At 51.6% G+C, this 21780-nt stretch overlaps 1 protein-coding gene across 1 annotated transcript in view; it reads right to left on the bottom strand.

Moving 5' to 3' along the window:
- pola1 (polymerase (DNA directed), alpha 1) overlaps window positions 1–20770 on the bottom strand; it is a 32814-nt gene extending 12044 nt beyond the window's left edge. Inside the window, exons 1-34 of the mRNA XM_067252145.1 lie at window positions 20655–20770; window positions 20232–20356; window positions 19810–19906; window positions 19627–19707; window positions 19375–19490; window positions 19170–19232; window positions 18902–19003; window positions 18673–18811; window positions 18393–18543; window positions 18083–18246; window positions 17825–17937; window positions 17594–17707; window positions 17395–17469; window positions 17139–17277; window positions 16896–17050; window positions 16678–16762; window positions 16460–16521; window positions 16278–16367; window positions 15778–15894; window positions 14416–14591; window positions 14153–14282; window positions 13914–14033; window positions 13674–13764; window positions 13458–13582; window positions 13221–13367; window positions 12962–13084; window positions 6965–6997; window positions 6751–6843; window positions 5922–6127; window positions 5529–5661; window positions 5219–5350; window positions 4910–5084; window positions 4608–4789; window positions 2360–2491 (exon numbers count right to left, since the gene is read on the bottom strand). Coding sequence (XP_067108246.1) covers window positions 2360–2491; window positions 4608–4789; window positions 4910–5084; window positions 5219–5350; window positions 5529–5661; window positions 5922–6127; window positions 6751–6843; window positions 6965–6997; window positions 12962–13084; window positions 13221–13367; window positions 13458–13582; window positions 13674–13764; window positions 13914–14033; window positions 14153–14282; window positions 14416–14591; window positions 15778–15894; window positions 16278–16367; window positions 16460–16521; window positions 16678–16762; window positions 16896–17050; window positions 17139–17277; window positions 17395–17469; window positions 17594–17707; window positions 17825–17937; window positions 18083–18246; window positions 18393–18543; window positions 18673–18811; window positions 18902–19003; window positions 19170–19232; window positions 19375–19490; window positions 19627–19707; window positions 19810–19906; window positions 20232–20356; window positions 20655–20703 — 4035 coding nt within the window. The 5' untranslated portion in view covers window positions 20704–20770. The remainder of the gene's footprint in view (window positions 1–2359; window positions 2492–4607; window positions 4790–4909; window positions 5085–5218; window positions 5351–5528; window positions 5662–5921; window positions 6128–6750; window positions 6844–6964; window positions 6998–12961; window positions 13085–13220; window positions 13368–13457; window positions 13583–13673; window positions 13765–13913; window positions 14034–14152; window positions 14283–14415; window positions 14592–15777; window positions 15895–16277; window positions 16368–16459; window positions 16522–16677; window positions 16763–16895; window positions 17051–17138; window positions 17278–17394; window positions 17470–17593; window positions 17708–17824; window positions 17938–18082; window positions 18247–18392; window positions 18544–18672; window positions 18812–18901; window positions 19004–19169; window positions 19233–19374; window positions 19491–19626; window positions 19708–19809; window positions 19907–20231; window positions 20357–20654) is intronic.
- Between the last annotated feature and the right edge of the window lie 1010 nt (window positions 20771–21780).

Below are 21780 nucleotides of genomic sequence, written 5' to 3'. Positions count from 1 at the left end.
CCCATGGGGGAGAGCTGGAACCACACACACACATGCACAAACCTGCATACCACATTGCTCCAGACACACCTCCACTCCCCACAATGTCCCTCTACTCTGCTAGTTCTGCCCAATGACCCAAAATCCATCAGAAGAGATGAAATATATCCTCTCTCGATCATAGTCAAGGGTAGAGTTTAGAGAGATTCGGGAGAAGTCCCGAATCGGAGCAAGATAAAAACAGGCTGTGTGAGAAAAAAAAAAAGAAAAAGGAAAAAACCATCTAATTGAAGCATTAAGTTGCAGAAACACACAGAGACAGAGAGACAGAGACAGAGAGACAGAGAGAGAGAGAGAGCGAAAGAGCGCGTGAGGGAGGGAGACAGATTGAGAATAAAGGCTCATAATTGCATAATTACACCAGTGGATACCTGACACACTGAATGCAGACGTCAAATGAGTTCCACATCATTTAACCAAACAGAGCCAGGACCAGGCCATGACAAGCCCCAGACAGACACTTCCCCCTCTCTCTCCGCTTCCCCTCTTCCTCTCTCCACCACCCTCTCCCCGTGACCCATCACCCCCCCCCCCCCCCCTCTTTCAAATGATTTCACTGTCCCTCTGATCACCCATGCAGTGTCTCTCCTTCTGTCTCTCTCCACCTCAATCACAGCTGTTCATCCATTTTTACCTATTGGTGATCTGGTTGGCATGGTGACCTAAGGAATTCCGCAAAGTCGTCTTCACCTGCACAAACCCTATCCCCCTCCTCAGTGCATACACAATTGTTTGGAGGATCAGAGAGGTGCATCTAGCTGGCTTTGAGGTTTGGTAATCAACACTCCCACAAAACCGAATAGGTTTGAACCCAGTCCACTTAACTCACACACACAAGGGTACAAACCAGTCCTTTCTGTAGACAGTCATTCACACACACAGGAACACACACACGGACACAGTGAATAGGGCTCCAACCAGTCCACTTTGTACGTCCGACGCTTAATCAAAGCTTCTCTATTCAGCAATTTGACCTTTTGTTCAAAATAGGATTATCACCTTCTTCCCTTTTATTCACTCTTTCTGTTCATCCCTCCCTCCCCTCCTCTCCTGCCCCTCTGCCTGTTTCCAGGGGCGACCCACATGACGAGGGTAATTACAATAATTTGTTAAACGCCATGGCAACGGTGGTTAGACGGGGGCAAATAGGTGGTGGTGGTGGGGGGGGGGGTTGGAGCGAGTGACTCTCATTTCGCCAGAGACAGCAGGAGAAAGAGGGGGGAAAGGATGACAAACGGAGAGTGGAGAGAGAGAGAGAGAGAGAGAGAGAGAGAGAGAGAGAGAGAGAGAGAGAAAGGGCAGGATGGAGGGATGGAGAGAGAACGAGTGTTTGCCCAGTCTCGGAGAGACGGTTTATTGATAATAGTGGGGGGGCTGGAGGTAATTTCACTAATGATTAATGTCCCTGTGGTCCAAGGTAGGAGGCTCACACATACACACACACACACACACACACACACAAGCCAGGCTTTCACTCTATCTGCCCAGACAAACAGCTCTATTTGAGCTCTTCCCCGGACTGAAAGGAATCCTTAATTACACAATATTACCCCTCTTCATCGCCCCCTGTGTGTGTGCTCTGCCCACTGTAGTTTGGGCTGCCAGTGTGTGTGTGTGTGTGTGTGTGAGGTAAGTATTCAGTGGTAGCAGCTGTTTCACACGTCGTGACAAAGGGGGAGAGGGGCTTGTTCCCCCCCACATTCACCACTCTAATTGATTTCTGCTCAGCCCTGTGGGAGAGTAACACCCCCCCACCCCCCAAGCCCCCCTCCCTGTACACACAGACAAAAATTACACTCCCCCCTCAACTAAACACTCCTTAAAGCCTCACACACCACCAGAGAACTCCTTCAATCGGACACTCTAGCGCATTCCACTGTCTCTAGAACCACTGCAATGCAGAGCTACTGAACCTCTGGGAGAGTTTAGAACATTTACCTACACCTATTAGTACACCAGCTTCAGCCTCACCCCAACCTCACCCCCAGCCCCAGCCCCAGCCACAGCCCCAGCATGGAAAGAATGTATGCTACTCTGGAAGATAAAGCTGAACCAGATTCGCCAGCTGGCTGCCTGGCCTGAGTTTGTGCTCCAGCCATAGTATTATAGTATAAAAGAGCTTTAAATCAAATCCATTTGCAGCCCTGCAGGTGGGCAAAAGGTGAATGTGTGTGTGTGTGTGAGAGAGAACAGTGGGAGAGCGTTTGGCATTCAGCACAGAAGAGGAACAAACAAACCGTTCTTTTACGCTGATCCCAGCATAAAAGTCTTGCCACAAAAAAAGCCCAGCCCCCCCCCCCCCCCCCAATCCAGTACTCACACTATAGTACTTCTTGACGTGTCGCCGGATGTCGAGCAGCAGTTTGTTGCAGATGTTGACGGGGTGGCTGATGGGGCGCCCCTCACAGGGCACGTGGCAGCACCGCAGCAGGCTGGGCTCTGCTTTCACATCCTGCAACACAAATATGACATCAGCTACAGGGTTACACACAGATACACATGCAGACACACGCACACACACACACAAGCAAGCACACAGCTGAGACAAGGACGCACACACAGAGGGGACACAAAAGAACACTCACGGGCGCCCACACACTCAAACCTCAAATCCTACTTAAACCCAGTGATCTAAACTAGCAGCCTCTCAGGTAGGAGGCGAGGGGTGCAGGCAGGGAGGCAGCGGTGGAGCTTTTGTGAGCGCTGACGGCCGGTCAGAGAGGCTGGTTCCCGGCCATGCAGCCTCTTGACAGCTCTGGCTGAGCAATAAAACAATAAAAATAAAAAGTGGTCCTCGAAGGAGAACGTTTGTGTGGCGTGCTTGTGCGAGTCGTCGCAGGATTTTCAGTAAGGGTGTGAGTGAAGTCACCAGAAGCCTAAAGTTCCTCACTAAAGTTCCTCCGTTATACGAGGTCCTTACTTCCTCAGCTGTCTGAGAGAGCAGGCCGGGTGAGAGCAGGCCGGGTGAGAGCAGGTCGGGTGAGAGCAGGTCGGGTGAGAGCAGGTCGGGTGAGAGCAGGTCGGGTGAGAGCAGGTCGGGTGAGAGCAGGTCGGGTGAGAGCAGGCCGGGTGAGAGCAGGCCGGGTGAGAGCAGGCCGGGTGAGAGCAGGTCGGGTGAGAGCAGGTCGGGTGAGAGCAGGTCGGGTGAGAGCAGGTCGGGTGAGAGCAGGCCGGGTGAGAGCAGGCCGGGTGAGAGCAGGCCGGGTGAGAGCAGGTCGGGTGAGAGCAGGTCGGGTGAGAGCAGGTCGGGTGAGAGCAGGTCGGGTGAGAGCAGGTCGGGTGAGAGCAGGCCGGGTGAGAGCAGGCCGGGTGAGAGCAGGCCGGGTGAGAGCAGGTCGGGTGAGAGCAGGCCGGGTGAGAGCAGGCCCGCTGAGGAGGCCTTGGCTGGACCCGGCTGTGAGGTGAGGGTCCTATCCTTTTGTTATCGTTATTCAGTGTGTGTGAGCCTGTCTTCAACTGTCCTTACAAGCAACTCAACATCACACACAAACACGGGAGCCCCCCCACATATCTGGTAAGTCCTGGATCGTAAGGGGGCTACGTGAAGCAGGACATGCAATGATATGCCTCTCTTATCTGTTGTTCGCCCCCCCCCTTCCTCCCTCCCTCTTTTTCTTCGACTTCATGTTCTTCTTTTGGCCCGGTTAGGATGAAAGTGGCCTCCTTCCATCTCCCACCCCCTCCCCTCCTCTCCACGACCAGAAGAATCCTTGCGTCTCTTCAAGCATTGGTTTTGATAGCGGCGCCCGTCCTCCATCCCCCCCCCCCCCCTCTAACTCCCTGACAGCTAGGCACTGTCCATCTCTCGCTCTCCTCCCTGCATCTCTTTGTGGTGTGTTCGCGGAGCAGAGTCAAGGCCTGTCTGTCCTCTCCTCCTCTCCGGAGTATTTAGACCCTGTTCACCAGCCTAATTACCCAACTGCCTTATCCGCACTGCCCAGGACAGCCAGTGTGTACGAGAGCGTGTTTATGTGTGTGTGTGTGTGTGTGTGCCGTGGGAGTGTGAGTAGTCTGGGCCAGTAGAAGACGAGTGAGGGCTGTTGTCAGTTTTATGAGTTTTCCCTGAGATGAGACAAGGCTGCAAGGCAGCTCCTCATTTGGTGAGAACACACACAAACAAATAATTATCCTCTTTCCAACGGCCTTGGCCTGAGTGTGTGTGTGTGTGTGTGTGCGTGTGTGTGTGTAGGGGAGGCCGTTTGAAGTCTAAGTCTAAACTATGCCAATGAAAACAGAGTCTTTATCTGAGATGACCCAACGTCTAAAAATATAGGGAGAGCTGTAACATAGAACCCTACCTCACCAGGACTTAGGAGTGGCTCGACCTTACACACACAGTATCTTGATATTTATTGGTGTTTTCTATTGAGATAACATGTATAAAAGACCAACAATAATATCATAAATATTTAAGTTTATCAGTGACACAGTCCACCCCACCGATGGCTGTTTAGTCTTGAATGCTCATAAGTGGTTTGGTGTGTGCACATCAGTCTGACGGTGTGTGTTCCAGCACGTGTGTGTGTTTGTGTGTGTGTGTGTGCGTAAGAGAGCGCTCCGGGACTCACCGCGCCGTCGAACACGTTGTCGTAGACGTTGTCGGCACGGCAACGCGGGCAGGCCAGGGTGAACCTCTCACAGTCCCTGTACCGCTCCTCGTCTGTCAGCTGGGCGGCCGCGCCCACAAAGCCCTCCCCCTCCTCCTCCCTCTGGTGCTGCACCTGGGTCCGGAACTGGGACGGGTCCAGGCCTGCCACACACACACACACACACACACACACACACACTGTGAAAAAACCTCTCTCTCCACACCCCAGAGTGAAGATGTGTGGAGCCCGGCAGAGTGTTGGGAACCCCACACTGTTCTCACCCAGCCAGGTGGCGATGAGGACCCCGTCGATGCCCTCGATGGGCTCGCAGATGCGGCCCACCACGGGGTGCACCTGCTGGGCCAGGTAGTACTGTGTGTCCAGGCTGAGGCCGACCTGCTTCTGGAGCTGCTCCAGAGCGTAGGCCCTCTGGCTGGGCCCCAGGGACGAGCCGTCCTGGGGGGAAAGGAGAAGGGAGAGAGAGAAATAAAGAGGTATCTGTTAATATAAGCCCTTTGTATTTGAATGATCCAGGCACCTTGGCTGACAGGTTCAGGTGTCTTTGCAGACACACACACACACACACACACCTGGCAAATGACATAGGAGACGGTGTCTCCAGCTTTGACGCGCCGCCCCTCCTGGGTGTTGATCCACAGGGCAACGTGGACATGAGGGAGACTCTTCTTATCTGGGTAGTCCTGGGGGTCCTTGGTCAGGGCCTGGAGTGTGTGTGTGCGTGTGTGTTGGGGCAGGGGGGGGGCATAGGTAAAATGTATTTAATGTTGTTGGACGGAGAGAGAGAGAGAGAGAGAGAGATAGACAGAAAGAGAGACTCACTGAGAGAGCACTCAGCAACTCGTTAACAGTAAAAGGTGGGCTCTGGTGGCCGTGACGCACCTTGTGGATCTCGTACTGGCTGGGCTCCACGGCCCCGCTGGCCACCCTCTCCCCCACCTCCACCAGGTGACGCTGGATGTTCTCCACGATGGCGTCACGGCTCTGGTCCGACAGGATCTGACCGATCACGTAGCTGAGGAGGCGGAGGGGGGGGGAAGAGGGGACAGCGTCAGGAGGACGGTTGAACCCCCCCCCCCCCCACGAGAGGCGGGCGGGACAGTGATGGGTTAGAAGGAAAGATCCGGAAGGGGTCAGCTGTAAGAAAGGCAAGGGGCTCTGAGAAGAACGAGATCAGATGGGGAGACGAGACGAAAAGAGAGACGCAGAGGAGCGGAAGAGAGAGAGAGAAGGCGTGTGGAGAAGGAGGAGTAGAGGGCGGGGGGGGTCACTGACTTGCCACACTCCTTGGCCAGGTCGCACCAGTCCCTGCGCACGATGTCCAGGCCCTTCAGCTCCTGCTTGGTGCTGTAGCGCCCGTCGGCCTGTGGCTCCACCACCAGGGCGGCGTACTTCTTCTTCTTCAGCAGCAGCAGGGACTTGAACACGCCGTCGATGTCGATCTCCAGCAGCTTGTACAGCTTGTTCACCTCTGCCTTCACCTGGGCGTGGGACACACACGCACACACACACACACAAAAGCACTAAATGCCATATACAGTTTACGCCCACAAGCACACACACAAAGTAAACACGAGCAGTTAACGCACCCACACAGTTAAAATACACAGTTAACACACACACACACTACACAGAGATTAAAATACTGTTTAAACACCCGAGGCATGAAACCCACAGCTATATCAGACCATCCATTGCATTTATCCCTGGGCTAAAGATAGCCTGGCACTGGATTAACCTGAGTTCACACAGACATCTGTTAGCGCTGGGCTAAGCACCGTGGTTTTGATGATTTATTTGACCTAGTCCTCACAGGGTCTGTGCTGGCTGTTGGCCTCATACTCACCTCCACTTCCCTCTCTCTGTCCCCCTCTCCTCCTCTCTTCCCCCCCTCCATCTCCCTCTCTCTGTCCCCCTCTCCTCCTCTCTTCCCCCCCTCCACTTCCCTCTCTCTGTCCCCCTCTCCTCCTCTCTTCCCCCCCTCCACTTCCCTCTCTCTGTCCCCCTCTCCTCTTCTCTTCCCCACCTCCACTTCCCTCTCTCTGTCCCCCTCTCCTCCTCTCTTCCCCACCTCCACTTCCCTCTCTCTGTCCTCTCTCCTCACCTTGTTGCCCAGCTTGTACACCTCCTCCAGAGTATTGCTGTTGGTGTTGATCATGATGGAGTCAGTGTCGCCGTAGATCACTTCCAGATTCATCTGAAAAGACGTGGACAGGAAGTCGGGGGTCAGGGTCCACAGGAAGTGACCTACAACCTGAATTGATTCTGGTCCATGAGTAAACATCTATAGTCGAACTGATTGCAAGTCAGTAGCTTACCTTCTGGACCATATCTTTGGTGTGCATCAGAATCTGAGAGAAAAAATGTAAAAAACTCAAATGAACTAAACAATGAAAGACTAATTAGAGGATTTATTGCCCTTGACGTGGTCCGTGTGTGTGTGTTAAAGCGTAAGTAATATGTAATTAAATGGCGGATAATTGGCTAAGAGGTCTATTAGAGGCTTTCTGTGATGGACCTGCAGCCCGACCCCCCCCCCCCACACACACGACTGCTAATGTCCTCAGTCACCTGTAGAGTGACGGACAACAACAACAAAAAAGCGAGGGAAGGCGAAAACGGACAACGGGAACGTGCGAAGGAAGGGAGGTGAATTCAAATGGAGGAGATAGAGAGAGCGCGAGAGAGAGCGAGCGAGAGAGCGGCATAGTGGAAGCAGGACGGAGGATAAAGAGGCGTTCAGAAAGGAGAGAGATGAGAGAGAAGCAGCACATCCTCACAGCCATGAAGCCAATCCAAGCAGGGAGAGAACAGAGGAGGGGGAGAGATGGAGAAGAGGATTTGTCCCCGAGATAGAAAACAAAACAAACAAAAGAGAATTGTGTTAAAACAGGGCTGTGTGTGTGTGTGCGTGCGTGTGTGCAGGCGTGCGTGCGTACTCTGCAGCTGAGGGATCCTAACAGGTGGGGGGGGGTCCAGGGGTGGGGGTGAAGGGCTAATCTGGGGGGGTGAAAGAGGCTGGACGCAGTGTGACCTGTCACCAGCAATATGCTCCTCAATCAACCTCCCCTACACATCCAGGTCTCTCTCACACCAGCACGCACACACTCCTCCATAGGGACAAGGACAGGGCTATTTCAGAGAGTGAGAGGTGGTGGTGGTGGGGGGGGGTTCCACTCCCTGAAACCAGAGTGGGTCTTAAGCATGCTTTATGGGCTGTTACATACCTCTGGTTGAGGGGGGGGTGGCGGCGCAGGGGAGGGGGTGGAGGAGAAGTTTGAGTAATGACAGAACAGCCTCTCCCATTAGTGACCATCGCCAAGGTCATCTCACTCACTTACACGTGCGCACGCGCACACACACGTATTTTCGCCCTATGGATGTGGGAGGTTGAAGGAGCGATAAGGAGATTAGAAAGAAAGGAGACAAAGTTAGCTAAATAAAGGAGGAATGAGTGAAAGAGGGAGGAACGGGTGAAGTGTAACAGCAGAAACAGAGAGGGAGAGGAGAGAGGGAGAGGAGAGACAGACAGAGGAGAGACAGACAGAGAGGAGAGACAGACAGAGAGGAGAGACAGACAGAGAGGAGAGAGGGAGAGGAGAGGGAGAGACAGAGAGGAGAGACAGACAGAGAGGAGAGGGACAGGAGAGAGGGAGAGGAGAGAGGGAGAGGAGAGACAGACAGAGAGGAGAGAGGGAGAGACAGAGAGGAGAGACAGAGAGGAAAGAGTGAGAGGAGAGACAGAGAGGAAAGAGTGAGAGGAGAGACCGAGAGGAAAGAGGGAGAGGAGAGAGGGAGAGGAGAGACGGGCCTATGTTTAGACCTTTAGGCCTAAATGGCCTTTATCCAGCTTTATAGGCGTATTCACTGTGCAGAGCAGCAACTCTTGTTATCACATGCTTTCAACATTACCACAGAATTAATAGACGGAGGGAGGGTGGAGGGAGGGGAGGACAGAGGGAGGGTGGAGGGAGGGGAGGAGAGATGGTAGCAAGGTGTGAAGGAGAGCGAGGTGAGGATGTGTTGATGTAATTCATGTGTGGACTCATTTAGCCTAGTTTTCCATGTGCTGTCAGTTCCAACAGGATGGACTGCTTAAGGAATGACCCCAGTGAAAGACAAGTCGTTTGACCATGACTGCGGTATGTGAATGTGTGTGTCTGTTGGACAGCTCATCTTTAAACACATACCCCCAAAAATATGGATCAATCCAAACACAGGGCCGCAGGAGGTGGAGGGGTGTGTGTGTGTGTGTGTTCTGCACTCAGCAGCGTACATACCGGACATATCCACCCCAAACAACTGAAAAAGCACGGGAGGACTCCTGTTACAGCTCCAGACACGCCGGCGTATTGAGTCGACACGACTCAAGCCCCGCCCCGCGCCTTTACTGGACGCGTGTCTGTCCCTGGTCCTGGTCTCTTCCCCCCCCTCCCCCTCTCTGCCCTCCCCTCCCCAGTCTCTCAGCCCTCCCCTCCCCTCCTCTCTGCCCTCCCCAGTCTCTCTTCCCTCCCCTCCCCAGTCTCTCTGCCCTCCCCAGTCTCTCTGCCCTCCCCTCCCCAGTCTCTCTGCCCTCCCCTCCCCAGTCTCTCTGCCCTCCCCTCCCCAGTCTCTCTGCCCTCCCCTCCAGAGTCTCTCTTCCCTCCCCTCCCCAGTCTCTCTGCCCTCCCCTCCCCCCCCTCTCTGCCCTTCCCTTCCCAGTCTCTCAGCCCCTGCACGTCCTGATGGTTTCATCCCTTTCAGAGATGAAGGCAAACTCAAACGGTCCTCTTTGTCTCTCTCGTTCTTTCTCTCTCTCTCTCTCTCTCTCTGACCACTGTACCTTCTCCATTTCACTTTTTCCTCTCTGTCCCTGCGAAGTGTCCCTGCCTGCCCAAACCCCCCCCACCCCCCTCCTGTCAGAGCTGTGTAATTAGGCAGGTCAGAAAATTAGCGGCTAGCACAGACGGCGCCTCCTGTAGAGCCCAGGGCCAGGAGAAACACACACACACTGCTGTGTGGGAGACATCCTCATCCTTCACATGCCTGCCTGCCTGCCAGGGGTCAGGGTTTGGGGTTTAGCGAGTGTCTGCCAGGCGGGGGTCACAGGTCAAACTATCACCCAGCGATACAGAGAGCCGGGGGCAGAAGCTGGAGCTGGTGACACTGCAGACGACATGCCTCACACAGGGAGAGAGGGAACAAGGGAAAGAAGAGAATAGCAAGTCTACAAAGATAGTGAGAAAGGCACATTAGGATGAGAAAGGAGGAAGAGACACGATGGCAGTTGTTTAGTCAGTAAGGAAGGAAGGAAGGCAGATGAGAGCAGGCATGCTAAGCTCCACAGCGGCACACTGGACCAGTAAAAGAGAGCGGGGCTCCGGTGACGATTGTTTTGAAAAGCGCCCAGCTGAAAAGCATTCTGGGGATGACAGTCCTCCCCCTGAAATAGCATCAGAGGAGCACGACTGTCGAGAGCGCAGTGTCACACACACACACACACACACACACACACAAGTTCTAGCGAGTGTAGCACATTGTGTGCTATAACTGAAGACACACACACACACACACCTGTCCTTGCAGATGCCAAAGCTGTGCTGTCATGTCTGCTGTATGAGGGGTTAATCTAGCAGTAGACCGCTCTGATTTAACACGACCGCTTCAAATCACCAACACCCAACACTCTGGAGTCCCAATTAAAGACAACCTCTAGTTGACCACTTCCACCTCGCTTCCAATGAAACCCAGCTTAACAGTCCAAACAAGCCCAAGCCCCGACTAACCCTAATATAACCTTAGTTCAACCCTTTAGCGACCATCGGCTCACTGTACAGTGAGAGAAGGGGACTAGAATAACCGTCCGTCCTCATGTGACTATTTGTTAAGTCCACTTAATATCAGGAGTCAATCGGCCTCTCTGAGGAGAATGAGGGGCGCGTGCAGCTATGCTGGCTGTGACTCCCCCCCACACACACAGACACACGAGAGAGATGGTGTTGACGAAGAGAGGGCTAGCTTAAGCATGGTTACAAATATTATTCTGGGAAGTTTAAAAATGACTTGTGATTCTTAGACAACTGGGACTAAAGCACCTGAGCTGCAGAGGGGGGGGGGGGGGGGGGTATCTACCTCATCACCCCGCCCCCCCCCCCACCCTTTCCTCACCAGCATCTACCAGGTTCTGTGAAACTGTTTTTAAACACAAGGACAAGGAATCAATTACAGGAGAATGGCACTGGAGTGTGCCCTGTCACCCTGAAATATGACACACACACACACACACACACACACACAACATACACACACCTGCTCCGGGGCGTCAGAGATGCTAGCTGACAGGGAAGGCAGGGGTCAGGGGTCAAACTAACCAGCGTTCCGGAACAATCAGCAGCTTCCACGGACATGTGTCGTTAACATCGGTCGATTAGCACAGGACAGGGACACGTTTGCGGCCTTGCATGTACGCATGAACGCGCACACACGCACACACACACACAGCAGTGCACTTCACAGGCTTATTCCAATCAGCCTTCCAGTTGGTCCACCCATTGAAAACACAGTAATCAGTGCTGTCACTGTTTGATCTTGCTGTGTGTGTGTGTGTGTGTGTGTGCGTACACACAAGTGTATGTGTTCTCCCTACCCTTGCAGGGCTCTGCATACAAAGGAACTAAAAATAAAACATTGGGGGACATCAATCTGTGCCGGACCCTGGGTGTTGTAACCCTAAACCTCCACCTTCCCCCTCATCCTCTCCACCCCACTTAATACCCCCACATACCAGCCCTGCGGGGGGGCAAGGGGACAACAAATGTTTCCCCACAAAGGGCAGAGTTCGGCGAGTAGTCGCCCCTCTCCCGTCTTGCACGCACACACACCGTCGAGACTTGGCCGATGACTGGAGATAACTGGGGGCTTTCCCCTCCTAACTTGGCAAATCACATCAGAGGAGCCACGGCCAAGGGTCTGTCATCCCCTCCTAATCCCAGGCATCTTAACCCCTTCCTGGGCTAAGAAATCACTGTGGCCCCTGGGCCGAACCCGTCTCCCAGATGGGGCTAGGCCTCAAGCTTAGACAAGGGTGCGAGTAAGATGAGTCTGCACCAAAGGCACAAGGCCTTTTATATTACCCTGGTGAGCCCAACCAGTCGGTGGCAGGGGGGGTCTACGTTTCATTTATAAATAAATAATGCCACTAAATCAGATTATAAAAGTAGAGGGCGCATGTGACGATTAAAATTATGAGGGGGGGGGGGGGGAGGGCTAGCGTAGCTTTGACATTTCATCTGTATAAATACATGACAAAACACACACCAGCTGACCTTACCGGCTTTCTATGGCCCACTACTCGGAACTACTTGGCCGTTGGGAAACTGAAGTCAATGATGAATTTAAGCTAGTGTTAGCGACCGCAACTAAATATACCCGCCTCGTACTGTAGCATAGCGATGCTAGCTATGCTACATCGCGGTTCATTAACGTATTAAGAGTGGAAAAGTGCGGGGATGTTTGGGGGCTGGTCGTGTCTAGGACAGTGGTGGTTGAGAGGTATGTAGCTACCCAGGCCCAAGCCCAACTCCTGGGGTGGGGAAAGATACATGGATCATTATTGGATGACTTACCATCAAACAAGCACCCAAACAACATGTATGTGTGCGTGTCAGATCTCTCATATCCGTCCAAACAAGTGAGTTAGTCTAGAAGATGCGTGTGTGAGCTACTGTGTCAGAGAGAGACCCGACACCCACCCTGTAAGCCCTGCCGTCTATTAGAGAACACAATGCCAGTGTGAGGAGAGCGTGTACAAGTGTGCGCCGTTCTGTTCCTCATACAATAGCATGGCACCGCACGCCCCAAATTAAACCTGTATGTAACCCGGCGCATACGCAATCATACCTGTCAAGAGTGTGTGACTGTAATGGCATGTGTGTGTTGATAGAGCTCAATACATGAACGCCGGCCCAGAGGCCTGTGTGTGGTGTGTTCGCTTAATGGCACGACTGTGAATCAGGACTATCAATGTCAAGGGGTGTTTAACAGTCCTCCAGAAATTGTAGATAGAACATGAGAAAGAGAGAAAATTAGAGGGTTGATAAATGAGGGAGAGGGAGAGAGAGAGAGAGAGAGGGAGAAACAGAAAGGGAGATAACGAGAGGAAAGCTGTTTGTGAGAGGAAACGTGTCGTGTGTGAAGTGAGCTGATCTTAGAGTGCCCTCTAGTGGCTGTGTGCATGTTGACCAGCCACCATTTGTTGATGCATGTGGCTAGGGAGCCAGGCATGCGTACGTGTGTTCTTTCCTGTCTGTCTGTCTGTCTGTCTGTGTGTGACTTACCTCTCTGCCCTTGTGTGTAACCAGGGCAGCCAGTGGTTTGGCGTAGAAGCGGCTGTAGCTGAACCCCAGGCAGCCGTACATGCTGTTAGCAGTTAGCTTCAGAGCCTTCTGTCTGATGTCATACTGGAGACACACAGAACACACACCTGATGTTACCAGCCGGGAGGGGGGGGAGACGTGAGAGAAACAGACCGATAGAAAGAAAGAGTGACAGAGAGAAAAAGAGACACAGAGAGAACGTGTGTGTGTGTGTGCTAACCTGCATGTAGAGGTCAGGGTTGAGGTCCTGTTGCTTCATCAGGCCCTTCACCTGCTTCCTGCGCTCCACCAGCTTCCTGATCTCCCGGGGCAGGATGCCCATCTCCAGGCCCTGCTCTGGGGCCTCTGGGATCTCCTCCTGCTCCTCCTGCCACCAACACAGCAGAGCTCCATGAAGCACCGAGTGATGCAACACACACACACACCCACACACGCACACACACACACACCCACACACCTCTGTCTTCTTGCGAGAGCTTTGGGCCTCTCGGGTGACCGTGGTGAAGCAGATGTTGAACTCCTGGATGATGGACGGGTACAGACTGTTGAAGTCCAGTAGCAACACAAACCTGTCATAGAAACCTAGAGAGAGAGAGGGTAAGCCAACCGTTAGAACACACACACACACACGCACGCACACACACACACACACACACGCACACAGTTCTCTCACCAACTTTGGGGTCCAGCACCAGACCACCAGCGTAGGCTGCCTTCTTCCTTCGCTTCCCTTTCCCTGCGTTTCCATCCTCCTCTCCCTCAATCTGAGAGAGAGAGGGAGAGAGAGAGAGAGGGCGGAGAACGAGTGGGAGGAGATGTGACTGAGCATGTGTCTAAGAGCTACATAAGGCATTTCAAGTGTGTGTGTGTGTGGGGGGGGGGGTAAGTGTGTGTGTGTTGATTGTGAGAGTACCAGGTCTTGCTGGGCCTTCTTAAAGGAGGGCTTGTCAGGAACGATGTAGTTCTTCTCGTGGAAGGCGTGCAGCAGCAGAAACTCGTTCCTCTCTGCACGCCCCCCCATCAGCGTACGCGACTGAGGGAAGGATGGAAGGGGGAGCGAGAGGGAGAATCAGGCGAGATCGAAAGAGGACTGAATACATGTTTCTTAAAGGCGTGTATGTGTGTGTGTGTGTGTGCGTGTGGGGGTCTCACCAGGACGTTGCCTGCGATGCTGGTGATCTGCAGGGCCAGAGGCAGCACGTTCAGCTCACACATGATCTGCAGGATGAGACGAGCGTCTGTCCAGGTTAGCTCCAGCAGGTACAGGAGGTGAGGAGAGTCACTGTGGGGGCAGGAATACACACACAATACAATACACCGTGTGCTTGCTCGTTTCATGGTGGTGTCAACACAATTCTTGGAGTGGCTGTAGTAAAAAAAACAACTTCTCAGCATCTATCCACACACACACACACCTGTAGAGGTTCTTGATGTTCTCCGGGGCGATGGTGGCCCTCTCAGTCTTCAGGACCTGTGCAGCCAGCTCGGTCAGGTGGTAGCTCTTGCAGCGAATCAGCTCCTTGGCTGAGATCTCCACGTCGCACACCAGCCGGCCACAGGTGGCGCTCTTCTCAGCGAAGCCACTGCGGCCCTGTGGAGACAAGACGACGTGATCAGAGCCAAACAGAGGCGAGCCAAACAGAGGCGAGCCAAACAGAGGCGAGCCAAACAGAGGCGAGCCAAACAGAGGCGAGCCAAACAGAGGCGAGCCAAACAGAGGCGAGCCAAACAGAGGCGAGCCCAGCTCTCTAGGGTGGGGCTGAGGGTTTGTACATTCTTGGAGCATTTGACTAGGGATCAGAAAGGTCCCAGGTTCAAACCCCTCCTGTATGTCACTCTGGATAAATGCATCGGCTAAAAACATGACGCTTAAAGTAGTGCTGTCAGTTAAACGCGTTATTAACGGCGTTAACACAAAAACCCATTTTAAATGGCGTCAATTTCTTTATCGCAAGATTAACGTTCTTTTTGGCCAAGCAAACTTTTTAGTTTTTTTCACATGCTATTGCAACAACTAGTAACGTTAGAAAAACTACAACACCACACCGGATCTAGGTAGACCGGAAACAAAACAACAGGCACACCGCACACACTTGTTTGGGCTTGCAAGCCAGCCAAAGAGTAACAGTACGTTTTGAGTGGATGGCGAGCGCGAGACGCCAAAATGGATGCCAATAATATTCTGAATAGAAAGTTTACTTTCAAGTTTCCAAATGGTTACATTGAAAGACCAAATACAAGTGTGTTTTGTCATTGTGAACTGAGATATCATCGCAGCACGTCCAGTCGGAAATCTCTTGATGGCCAAGCACACAGCTGATGCGAATTCTCCGCCCCCTTGTCAAAGCCAGGCGACAATGGATGACTTCGGACAAAAGCAGTGTGAAATGGAATAATACAGTATGCCAATATTTTTTCAATAAAAAAACATTTGCACAAAGCAGGCCAATCCACTTTTCCATGTTGATAAGAGCATAAAAATTAGAAAAAATAATGGGACAAAAAGGGACATTTAGACAATCAAGGGACATTTAGAATAGATAAAAATGTGCAATTAATTGCGAGTTAACTATGACATTAATGCGATTAATCACGAAATCACTAAATATCTTAATCGTTTGACAGCACTAGCTAAAAGAAACTCCCTTCCTGGAGAAATGTTGATGGCTTCTCCATCCTGGAGCAAAGCTGAGGGCTGAGCAAAGCTGAGGGCTGAGCAAAGCTGAGTGCTTCTCCAGACAAGTCTAGGGGTTCTGCTGGAAGGGGCTTCTGCTCACCCCCAGTTTGGGCATGTTGGCCCTCCTCAGACGGCCCATCTTGGACCAGTGGGGGACCTTGCAGAAGGCGATCCTCTGGAGCAGAACCTCCAGGTCGAAGCCAAAGATGTCGTGACCCTGCGGGGGGGGGGGGGGGGGGGGGGGGGGCAGATGAACAGGTCAGCTGGGTTTGAACCACATCAACACAACAAGGCCCCGTTTCACCTGGCTAGAAGCCTGGAACTGCCGCCTTCCCTCCAGCTCTCAGATCTAACATGTCGACAGGTGTAAACATGGGTCTCTCTAATAAGCTGCTACTCATTCTGTTTTCACATCTGTGATCTGTTTCTTTGGGAGGAGAGACCAGGGAGGGTGCATGTTACAGGCTCTGAATGCTCCCATGCAGTATTACAGACACTGCATCTGGTGGCTTCTTATATTTAACAGGTGGATTAAGAACATGAAGCTTGTGGCTGTTCTGCCGGCTGTTCTGCCGGCTGTTCTAGCGCTCTGCTACTCACCACCAGCACGTCCGGGTCAATTTTGTGCATCTTGGCCAGGAAGAAACCCAGCAGAGTCCTCTCAGTGGCGGCGATCTCCACCTTACCGTTCTGGCAAAGGCAGGATAACACACACACACACACATTAAATCCCTGACTAAACAGGAGAGTTTTTGAGGATAGACAATGTAGCGGTTCCTCACCTTCTTCTTGATGGCTTCTTTGAAGTCGTAAGGGAAGATGCAGTCGCTGGGTTTACTGACCACTGTAACACACACACACACAAGATCCTCAGCAGGCTGGAGAAGAGCCCCTAGCACGCCGTCACATGACGGGCATCCTCTCCCTCCTTCATCCTCCTTGCATTCCCTTATTTTCTACGTTCTGCCTCCCTCCCTTCTCTGTGTCCAGGTCCACTCACCACAGAAGTGTGTCTGGAATGGGGGGCGCGGGGGGGCCTTGTCCAGGTGGAAGTTATGGTGGACCAGGGCAGCCAGGGACACAATCTGGGGACGGACAGGAAGTCAAGACTTCATTCAACACAGTGAGAGCCAGACTAAAGAAGCAGTCAAACTAAAAAACTGGATGACAATTGATTTTTTGAAGATCCTGTAAGTACGCGTACGCACACAAACACACCTCGTTGTGGTGGGTTTTGGGGTTCTGCACAGTCTTCAGGCTGATGGACATGATGGTGAGTGGGGGCGGGGCCAGATCTTTGACCACGCAGACCAGGTCACTCCTAATGGCCAGCGCCTCCACCTTGCACCAGCTCACTGATTGGCTGTTCAGCTCTACACCAAACAGAGCGGGAGATGTGAGAGTGAGATTCGTCAGGTCAATACCCAGTGTGTGTGTTTTTGTGTGTAAAACCGCACTCACGTGGGGTCTTGACATCCAGCCAGCAGGGTCCTCTGATCTTCCTGCTGAGGAGAAAGTGCTCCAGGCTGGAGGTGTTGGTACCAAACACGTGGGAGAATGTCGCCCCCTTCAGGTCGGAGGGCAGAGCTGGTGACTCAGCCTGCAAAATAAACACCCAATTAGACACAGCAAAGATGGGAGGATAGGGAGGAGGAGAGCACAAGTGTGTTTATATAATGATGTGTGTGTGAACGTGTATAGGTGTGTGTGCACTTACAGAGTAGCGGACTTCCAGGTACTCGCTCTGCGTAGGCACGTCAGGAATCTCAAAAGCGTAGCTCCTCTCTACTTTCTACAGAGGGCGACGGATAGTCGTCAGTCTCCCACAAACACGTGCCAGAGCTGAACATCTCAGTAACAGTACAAAGTGCAGGACTCGGGGTTGGTTTGGTAAAGTATCAACAGTATTTCGATACCTTGGACTTGAACTTCATGATTTTGAATTTTTCAGAGAGCTCGTTGAACTCCTGGTACACGTCCATCATCCCAACCGGAGTGTCCGACACCTCCCCCGTCTTAGTGTTCACCTTCTGTGAACCGCAACACAACCACACCAACCCAGTCATGACCAGGCAACACCCAAGGGGGTAGGACTACATAGACCAGTCCAAGAAAAAAGGGACGTGGTCATGTGACAGGAAACTCACATATTCTCGGGGCAGGAAGTACATAGTCCTCTCGATGTTCTTGACGGCCACGCAGCAGCTGACGTAGGCCTTGGCTGACTGGATCCAGACCTTCCCAAACAGGTACACCACGCCTGAAACAGCACCGCATCACAATAAGATGACCACAAACAGCACTGACGGAGCACATGGAATTGAACCATGTTACTGAGGATTAAGTCTGAGGTTTGTACAGGTTATTCTGAATTAACTGAACTGCTTCGACTGAGACAACTTCACCTGGTTGGCTGTATTGGTCCTCGAAGGCATCCAGCCAATAGAAACGGAACATGAGCTCTCCCTCTGGCCCCTCGACCAATGGGAGGCTGCTGGGGTCGACCTGCACCTCCGCTGGGGCCTCGCCCTCTTCCTCTTGACCCCACGACCCCCCCGTCAGGCTTGACCTGGGATAGGGAGGATTTCAACATGTTCAAACAAATAGGAGCCGTCTTTCTTCCCGGACTTCATCATCTCTCAGATACATAGGCACACATGTTCAAACACACACATGAACACGTAGCACCAAACAGCACATACACACATCACTCACAGTGGGACCGGGTCCTGAGGCTCCGCCTTCACCTCAACTTTGACCTGAGCCATTGACTCAGGCTCCGCCTCCTCTTTGACTGACAGCTCCTCTGCTCCCATCTCCATTGGCTCATCAAAGTCTACCTCATCAAACTGCAGACTGGAATCCACTAAATAATCACACAAACACAATCACTGTTACCTAGCAGGACTGGCTAACAAACAGAGCGAGCGATGGAGGAAAGAGAGAGCAAAGAAAGGGTCAAAGAAAGACAAACAGGAGAACCGAGAAGACACACCCTCCTCCGCCTCCATCTTTCCTCTCTTCTCCACGGGGGCAGCAGCAGAGGGTGGGGGGCGGGAGGGCACCTTGGCTGCCAAGCGAGTGGGGGCCAGACGACACATCTTAACCTTTGACCCCAAGCCCGAGGGTGACTCCTGTCATTGAGGAAGTGACACATTGGAACAGGAACTAGGCCAGGAAGTTACACAGCAGGGTTAAACGTTGAGCCGAGGTTATGAAGGTACCTTTGGGTTTTGAGGTTTGACAGAGAAAGGGTTTATGGGAGAACCAAGTGACTTTTTTTTCTTCAGTGTGACGATCGGCGGTGGTGACAGAATTGATGCTTTCTAAAAGAGGGGAGTGGGAGGGGTTAAGGACAAAAGTTGAAGACGTGTTCATTTAGGGTCAAGATGTCAAGAGGAGGAAGAGTACTAACTAAAAGTATTTCATGGTGCAGTGTTTACTTCCCCTAAATACTAGTGCATATGGTAGATCTAAATTGGGTGGACAGACCTCCGAATGCAAGTCCTGCAGAAGGTCTCCTAGTAGGTCATCTTTGGACAGGTCAACATCTTTCTGTAGAGCACAAGAACACATGGTCCAACACACAAGGGAAACATCAGTGTTTGGTTGGGTATGGCATAACTAAATACTGAGAGAGACAAACATACACAATTGCGGCACACGCCTGCGTGCACACACACACACACACACACACCTCTGCAGGCTTCTTGACATTGCTGTTCATGAAGAGACTCTTGATGCTGTTGGGTTTGGTGACAGCTGCCTTCTTCACATTCTTTTGGGAGTTTGCTCCTTTAGCTCCAGCTTTACCTGCGCACATACACACACACACACACACACACACACACAGAGAGAGTTGGGTTCTGATGAACTAACTAAACCTAACAACCACCCCTAGTAAAAAGCTAATTTAAAAGCTGCATAAAGTCTCTAAGATCCCTCTTACCTTTTTTGCTTTTCTCCACGATGTCATCCGCCAATTCCTCATCAAAGATTTCCCTCCCGTCCTCCACGTAACCTGTCCCATCTAAAACAAAGGGGAGAGAGAGAGAGATACGGTCGGGAAAAGACGACAGAGAGACTTTCAGAAGGACAGAACTGGAGTTTGTGTCAGTAACTTTACACTCACCATCGTCAATGATCCAGTCATCATCCTGTCTCTCCCGCACCATCCGACAGTACTGCTCCTCGTCCACCTCTTCATACACACTCGAAAAGTCTTCCACCTTGTACAGGCACGTATATATTTACAATTACATTTAGTCATCTTATCCAGAGCGACTTACAGTAAGTACTACAGGGACATTCCCCCGAGGCAAGTATAGGGTGAAGTGCCTTACCCAATGACACAACGTCATCTGGCACGGCCGGGAATCGAAATGGCAACCTTCTGATTACAAGCCCGCTTCCCTAACCGCTCTGCCACCTGACTCCCCCCATATTTGAGTCTCACTCGTTCGCATTATACGGATTTAACTACCTAACTCCAAGCACACACACTCATCTCTACACACACACACACAAATACACTCGCACGTCTGAGTCCCTCACCTCATATTTAACCTTCTCCCCCCTCTTGGCTTTCCTGAGCTGCTCCAGAGCCGATTTCCTCCCAACCTTCTCTTTCTTTTCCCTTCTGGAGCGAGACATCGCCAGACCACAGTCGTCACCTGCTGCTGTGGAAGCAAGACAAGCGGAGATAGGCACAAGGAGATAGGGTTGAGACTGCCACCCCTAACTGCCACCGCTAAACTCATACACTGGAACACAATTTCGTACTAAACAAAAGTACTAAACTAAATTCAACATATTGTCACAGAGTCAGACTTATACGACGTGCTCACTTTCCAGCTAGTACTAGTTTAGAGCTAGAGTAAGAGCTTTAGTGCATCCACACAGCTAGTTAACTATTCAATTGACGTTTTCTATTCCTTTCTATTCTATCGATATAGTTGCCAAGGTTTGAACACTCACCACCGTCCGGGTTGTCCATGTCCTTTTCTGGGTTTGACACCGGAGCCATGGGTATATTTATTTCTAACAATTTAAATGCAATATTTTGCTCTCTCGCAATGTCAACACAACAGAGGTTTCCGCGCGCCAACTTATCTTCCCGGGGAAAAGTACAGGAAATGACAACACAAAGTGCGCCACTATTTAGAATAATGCGAGACATGTGATCAATGTCCACAAGATGGCAATGTTGTTTCACATGAAAATGTAGTCCTAGAAAGTTTTTTAATTCTAAAATTCACTGTGGGCCACATACTGCAGTTTTTAATAGTTTACATATATTTGCCATATGATTATATCACAAGCCATTATAGTCTCGTTGCCCCAGACTCCATCCATCTACAATTCCTAAAAGTAGGACAGGTTTTTGAAAGGGTATCTGTTTGCGTTCAGGGATGCTTTGACATTGCACAAACTGTTTACCCCCAAAGAATCGTTTCCATAGTGACCTGGCAGGGACTAAGAGGAGAGCACAAAAGATTTCTGTCCCAGATTGGAGGACGAAAGCTCGCCCAGGCGTACTGTCTCGGGAGGGGGAGGAGGGGGGGTGGCAGTGGGGGGTATGTAATCATTGCTGACCCTGCGAAAACATTGGAAAATCAGGACAAATCAAATGTCAAATCATTTTGTCGTTTGTCTTCAGTGACCATGTTTATAAAACTTTTCACTAGCCTACTCTTATAAATGTTATTCCCCTCAACATCTCAAAGTCGATAGCCATGGCCCAGCAAATAGGCATTGGTGAGACAGCCCATCTGTCACTTTGTTCAACAGTCTGAACTAGGATAACGGCGTTTTAGGTTCCCAAATGCTGCGACCGCTAAAAAGTGTGGATTTCTTTTCTATTAATATAGCCTAGTCTTCAAAGTTACATTTTATTAGCAACAGCAAAGGTCAACGCGTTTTGCCTCCCGTCAGCGTGTTGCGCCAGATTTATCATCCGATGAGTCCGTGTCCCCATCGTCTGTGACCTATGGTCACACAGTTGTTCATTTAGCATACTTGGATGCAAACCACAAACTGACTTAATGTGAACTCGGTGCCCACTCGGTTCATTTTCGCCCCTCGGTTGCTTTAAACAGACGCG

This window comes from Osmerus mordax, chromosome 15, assembly GCF_038355195.1.
Source record: "Osmerus mordax isolate fOsmMor3 chromosome 15, fOsmMor3.pri, whole genome shotgun sequence".
Classification (NCBI taxonomy): Eukaryota; Metazoa; Chordata; class Actinopteri; order Osmeriformes; family Osmeridae; genus Osmerus; species Osmerus mordax.
Note: the sequence above shows the minus strand (reverse complement) of the source record. Positions and strands in the feature narration are given on the sequence as shown.